Source organism: Toxotes jaculatrix, chromosome 14 (assembly GCF_017976425.1).
Source record: "Toxotes jaculatrix isolate fToxJac2 chromosome 14, fToxJac2.pri, whole genome shotgun sequence".
In the NCBI taxonomy this organism is placed as follows: Eukaryota; Metazoa; Chordata; class Actinopteri; family Toxotidae; genus Toxotes; species Toxotes jaculatrix.
Genome location: NC_054407.1, coordinates 11,429,741 through 11,436,238, shown reverse-complemented (window position 1 = coordinate 11,436,238; position 6,498 = coordinate 11,429,741). Strand labels below are relative to the sequence as shown.

The 6,498-nt window shown below is 39.8% G+C and overlaps 1 protein-coding gene across 1 annotated transcript; it reads left to right on the top strand.

Annotated features, from left to right (window-relative positions):
- The first annotated feature begins 44 nt into the window (after window positions 1-44).
- Window positions 45-5,651, top strand: mbd3a (methyl-CpG binding domain protein 3a). The gene is made up of 7 exons (XM_041056172.1): window positions 45-192; window positions 1,089-1,254; window positions 2,223-2,360; window positions 2,729-2,819; window positions 2,935-3,112; window positions 4,626-4,781; window positions 4,890-5,651. The coding sequence occupies exons 1-7, from the start codon at window positions 179-181 to the stop codon at window positions 4,897-4,899; spliced, it is 753 nt and encodes a 250-aa protein (XP_040912106.1). The 5' UTR covers window positions 45-178; the 3' UTR covers window positions 4,900-5,651.
- Window positions 5,652-6,498: the final 847 nt, after the last annotated feature.

Sequence of the window (6,498 nt, the reverse complement as noted above, 5' to 3'; positions counted from 1 at the left end):
TGTTATGGGGATGGCGGAGTGATCTACAGTTGTAAAGGTCCTGACGGGAGACAGACAGCGGGGATCGATAACAAACCGGACTCGGTGTAAATCCATGACTGAAATAAGAAACAGAAAGCTGGCTTCTTATCTACTATAAGCCAGTATCACAGGCAAGAAAGTCAACACAACCGGGAGCATGGAAAGAAAAAGGTGGGACTTTTAAACGTGTAGTCGGAGAAGATGTTAAAGTAAAAGTTTCTTTGCAGGAAATGCACGCACGCATGCAAACACACAGGCAAGCGTTTTGTAGTTGAGAAACGCTCGGCAGCAAATGAACAGGTTTGGGTTATTTATTTACACTTGTGTTCCTGTAGCTAAACGTAGACTTTAGAGAGTTTTAAGTTTATTTCATTAATTAAACTTTGAACAACAATAACTGATCGTACTCGTTGCTGGTGTGGAGACGTTAACGTCGCTGCTAGCTTGATTAGCTAGCTAAGTTTCATTGTTTACACACGCTTGACTTGCGGTGCTATGGGCCCCGGTACGCTTACTTCAAATACGGTTTATAAGTCTCGGCTACAGCACAGTGACCATGTTAAAACCTGGAAACTTAGAAATATACTGCCTCATGTGTAGCTCACCACTGATTTTATCTGCTTGCACGTCCCTCAAATAGTTACCAAAAAAAAGCGGCTAGTCTGTTTTGGTTTTCAATTACAAAACTGTATCCGTTAATAATTCCACCTTAGAGCTCCACCTACACCTCTAAAAACATCCATATAGGTGTTTTCACCTACTTTGGCTGGCTACGCCTCTTTTAAAGACTGTGGGTGTGTACAAATGTGCTTGATTGACATCTCCTGACTCCTTGTCATTGCACCTTCTAATGAGGGACAGCCTACACCTTTTTCATCCTTTTAAAAGTTGTATGCAGTCAGGTAATTAAGTCTAACTCCAGCCTGTGAAGATGTCCAATCATTCAAAATGAACAAAATGAGAGACCGTGTATGGGTGTCTAAGGCCAAGACTGCTTTAGTTCTTCAGTTATTGAAAGGGTTGATCAATGGTCATGTGATGGAGGTTTTTTTTTTTCTTCTTCCTAGTGCACCTGTGAAGTGCATTTTCAACAAGCCCCAGACAGTCCGTGGTCTTGGCAGCAACCTTCACACAGATTGGAATGCCAGCCACTCCCGGGCTGGACGGTCACTCCTGACCAAAGTGCAACGCAGCAGGCACAAGCATCTCTACGACACCAACCATCAAATCAGGGTGAGACTGTGTTTGATTTTGGTGTTATGAGGCATAAATGACTCCAGTGGTACTTAAAGGGAAAATATACCCTTTAACAGATTTCAGGACTCTGTAAAATTAGTACGATGAGAGTAAGAGTCTATAATGATGAAGTGAACCAGAGTGAAAAGTGGAGGCACCTTTGGCAGTAATGTCAGAGTCTTCTGTATCAGTTTTGTGCATCTAGATAATGCATTTTTTTTATCTGTAAATGTAGTCAGGCCCTGTCATGTTTCATGGGGACTTACCACAAATTCTGGATTAATTAAGTTCAAGACAGCCACAGTTATGATTTGAACTCAAGAGAAAGCATTTAGTATAAGTAGATTGACCAGAAAGCTCTGTTTAGATGTCTTTAGACCATACAAGCTTCATTCACGTCAAAGTCTCCCATGTGCCTTCTGGCAAACAGTAGTTAATATGTCATGAGACTTTTTTTTTTTTAAGCACTGACTTTCTTTGCCAGTCTGCCATAAAGCTATGAATGATAAATTTCCTCTGCAGCAATACACAAGCTGGCTGAAGTCATTGTTGTTCACTCATTCACTATGACCCGCATAATAAACATTTAATAGATAACTGTACTTAGGGATTTCTGATATAAATATATGCATAGTTTTTCTACGTAGAATTATGACAATAGACAGAGGGTAGAAAATAAGGGATGATTCTGGACACATTTAGGCAGCAGCAGATAGCAACGAAACCCTGTAGCTACTTAAGAGTTGACGACTGCTCTGTTGCCTCCCTTGCTGGTAAACCTCTTCCACGGACACAGTTTTATGGTTGACGGATGACACAACTACAAGGGATATTCAGTGCCTTGTAAAATGATACCATTCTAAATATCATATTCTTAAAAGGTTTATTTTATTATGACAGAAATCTGAAGAGAGCTATTTAATCAGAATTTTGACCAGTCAATCATGTTGTTGTTTCTCTTAAAGGCCAAGCCTGATTTAAACACAACACTACCAGTTCGACAGACAGCATCCATCTTTAAACAGCCAGTGACCAAGGTGACAAATCACCCCAACAACAAGGTGAAGGCAGACCCACAGAAAGCTGTCGACCAGCCCAAACAAGTAAGTCAGAGGGCAGAAAACATGCACGTTTGTGTTCTTCTCCTTAATACGTTTTTTTGTTTGTTTGCTTTGTCAGTAAACAGTAAAAATTGTTGCTCTTCATATTCTATAAATGTAAGTGAAAGGACGTTGCTGTTGCTGCAAGTTGTTATTTAAGTCCATTTGTCATCACTTGGTTATGGCTTTTCCATATTTCATTTTATTTGTTTATTTATTTTTTTGTTAAGAGTATACTGAAGGGCTTATTTACCTTAGCACAGTTATCCCCATAAATTACACAATGATGCATATATTCAGTTTGGTGAAAATTGTGCTCAAAATTAAACAACAACCTTCTTAATGTTTTTTTTGTTTTCTTTAATCCTCAGCTTTTCTGGGAGAGGAAGTTGAGCGGGTTAAATGCATTTGATATTGCAGAGGAACTGGTGAAAACTATGGATCTACCTAAAGGTTTACAAGGTGAGAGTAACCCAAAAACATCACTGCCATGTGTAATTCAAAGTAAGCATTTTCAGCAAGCTTGACCTGTGCTTCTGCCCTTTTTTCTTTTTTTTTTGTACTCTACTCTCCTTAGGTGTTGGACCTGCCTGTTCAGATAAAACGCTGCTTTCTTCTATCGCCAGCGCACTGCACACCAGCCCCGCACCGGTCACTGGACAGCTCACCGCTGCAGTGGAGAAAAATCCTGGAGTCTGGCTCAACACAGCGCAGCCTCTCTGCAAAGCCTTTGTAGTGAGTGATGATGACATCAGGTAAGATGTTTACACGTGAATCACAGCTGCGGTATCTGCACTGTAGTTGATCAATATCAGGTATACGTTGGAAATTGACACAAGGCTGAATCCACTGCTGGTTTTGTGTAGATGTTTATGCCAGTTATATGGTTCTTAATAAGGAGGCCATTCAAATTGTCAAATGTGACTCAAGTAAACTGTAAAAGTGCAGTTCACTGTGGTACCAAGATTACTTTGCCCAAAGCAAAAGTTTGGGCACCCGGCATGGTCAGTACTTCGCAGCATCCCTTTTGGCAAATATCACATCTTGTAAACACGTTTTGTTGCGGTCTGTCAGTTGTTGTTTGGAGGATTGTCGTCTATTTCTCCTTGCAGAAGACTTCTAAGCTTTGTGTGATTTTTGGGGCATCTTATGTTCACTGCTCTTTTGAGCTCTATGCACAGATTTATTATGGTGTTCGGGTCATGCCAAAACCCTCGGCTTGTTCCTCTTGAAGTAATCCATTGTAGATTTGGAGGTGTGTTTAGGATCATTATTTTCTTGTAGAAGCCATCCCCTTTTTCATCTTCAGCTTTTTTGTAGAGATGGTGTGATGTTTGCCTCCAGAATTTGCTGGTGCTTCATTGAATCCTTCCTTCCCTCTGCCAGTGAAATGTTCCCCGTGCCACAGGCTGCAACGCAAGCCCATAGCATGATCAATATATACTTTGCTTAACAGTTGGAGTTCTAGTTATTTTCATGGAATTCTGCACCCTTTTTTCTCCGAACATACTGCTGCTCATTACAGCCAAAAAGTTCTGTTTTACCTTCATCAGTTCACAGGACTTGTTTCCAAAATGCATCAGGCTTGTTCAGATGTTCCTTTGCAAACTTCTGGCGCTGAATTTTGTGCTAACAGTTAACTGTTTCTTTATTGCAGAATGAACTGAGAAAATGGCTTTATCTTCTTACAGCTTCCTATAGCCTTCCCCTAATGAACTGTAAATGACACAAAAATACACACACAATACATTATGTTCAGTAGTCAGGTGTTGAGATTTCCTCTGCTGTGTTTTTGTAATGCATTGATATCTGTGTTTATTATCCATTTAAATGACTTTTTAATCCAGCGGTGAACTGTTGTGTCATTTTGGACACTGAAGCACTGTTGCAATGAAGAGATCAAGAGTCCTTGGTGAAAACGGTCAAAATGGGTTGCTCACAAGTAATTAATCTTACACTTAACTAACCCTCCATCACGTACGTAGTCTGACTGAATGGGTGACTGTGGCAGATTCTGACAGGTGACACATGCTTTTGTACTAATGTTGTCCTGTGTTGCTGCTCTGAACCTCCTAAGGTCAGTGGGCGACGAGTGCCAAGTTCCCTGGGATTGGATTGTTTGATTCATAATTAAAGATTGTGCACAATGACTGAACACATTGTTACAATACTTGTGAGGACATTGAAACTAAATCCTCAAGTCTCTGCCATGGTAAGTTTGTTTTCGTCAGCACTAGCTTTTTTTCCCCCCATGTCTGTGTCCTCCAGGAAGCAGGAGGACCTGGTGCAGAATGTGAGGAGGCGGCTCGAGGAAGCCCTTATGGCTGACATGTTGGCTCATATAAAGGACTCCACTGCAGACGCAGCAGCCAGTGAAGCAGAAGAGAAGGTTGAGCAGGTGGACAAGGAGGAATTAAAGCCAAGGTACCCTGTAATGATTTGCGTATTTCTGGCATCATTTTTTATTCCACTGTCATGCACTTAAGTACACTCCTAAACATGTAACATGTCTCTGTCTCATCTCTCCCACAGGCTTGTTTGACATGAGGTTTGCTGGTAAAGTTGTTTCATTCTCAAATAATTGGCTCCATGAAGATTTTTTTATACACTTTTAATTGAAATAGATCCTTAAAGCAGACATTCTGCAGATTTTGTTAACCTAAACGAAGACTTTTTTCTTTATTTTTATTATCATTATTATTATTATTATCTTTTTTTTACATGTGGCCATTTAATCCTGAAAGGGTGCTTTGAGTTTCAATTTTCAGTTCATTTTTACCTCTACTAATCTATGACAGATGTGGATGGTGCTCAGATAACAGCTATTCAAGCTCAAAGTTAAGAACACAAACCTGATGTATGTAAATGAAAAGTGTGTGTGTGTTTGTTATAATGTATCGGTCCATGTTGAGAACCTCTAAATGTGTTTGTTTTTTATCTGTTCAACAAGAAAATGTTGCTCTTTTATATTTGGGCTCTGGCACTGCAGGTAGTGTTGTGTAGGTTGCAGTATGTTTACATGCACACAGCACTTGGGTGGCTGTGAATAATCTCATTTAGCTTGTTTAAAGGTTTTACAGTTCAAAGAAGAGTTATTTCTAACAAGCAACCTGAGTTTACATGGTTCTTGTTAAGGCCATGCTATTTGCATGACAGAAGAACTGTCAGTATTGTTTTTCCAACTACATTTTTGAGTTTAGAAAATACAAAAACAAATACAACGCTGAAGTACCTCATAACCTGATGTACTGTACCTCATTACAAGATTCATTGTTTGTCTCTGTCAAATAAATGCAGCTCTTTTGTTAGTGGTGTAGTGCATGTAATTTATTTTGTTTTATCATACACTTAGGAGGCTGAGGGAGATGAACACTTTATTCTGTGAAGGATAGTGTCATATTTTCAAGCCTATCTTAAAACAGTACCCACATGCCCATGTGCACTCTGGCTGTGAACAGATCCCTTCCCAAAGCAAAACAAAATCCAGAGTCATTCAGCTAAAATGAGGTTTCAGCAGTTAATCAAACCAAGAACAGTAACTTTATAGAACTAAACTCCCTCTTTGTGTCTCTATTACTCCACCACAACTTGGCAAGGAAACACAAAAAGGAAATTTGGTACTAAAAAGAATCAAAGGAATTACCTAACTGGCAGCATGGACAAGGAATACTTACAGTAGGTATGGGCATGTGACTATTATTTAGAAAAATTGGAACCTGTCCTTTAATTGATATCTTTCAACTTTTAGTATTAGAGACTGTTATTATATTTTATATATTTTATATTTTTATTTTAAGGGTTTACATGCTTTGAAATGAACCCATTGCCCCTCTGTGATTCCTTCCATTGTTCATTTTTAATAGCCTAGAGAACATAAATAAATGCACAAACACACACATGCACTGCATGAGCATCATTCAGTGCTGTAGTTGGACCACCCAAAACACCTCATTGGTAGCCATGATGAACACACCCAGCCGTGACCACATTTTATCAGCAGTCAGGATGCAAAAACATGCACTTGGAGGAGGAAAATAAAATACTGCCCCGCAGACTGGCAGACACAATGGCAGTGACAGTGGCTTTGCGTTGATGCTCTCCCCTTGCTGCATGTGGCCTTTGAACCCATTGTTGTGTCGCG

What these genes read in the sequence shown, in the direction of transcription:
- mbd3a (XM_041056172.1), top strand. An exon ending in ACACCAACCATCAAATCAGG is followed by an intron (nt 1,255 to 2,222) that starts GTGAGACTGTGT and finishes TTTCTCTTAAAG; the next exon opens with GCCAAGCCTGATTTAAACAC. An exon ending in GTGAGTGATGATGACATCAG is followed by an intron (nt 3,113 to 4,625) that starts GTAAGATGTTTA and finishes TGTGTCCTCCAG; the next exon opens with GAAGCAGGAGGACCTGGTGC.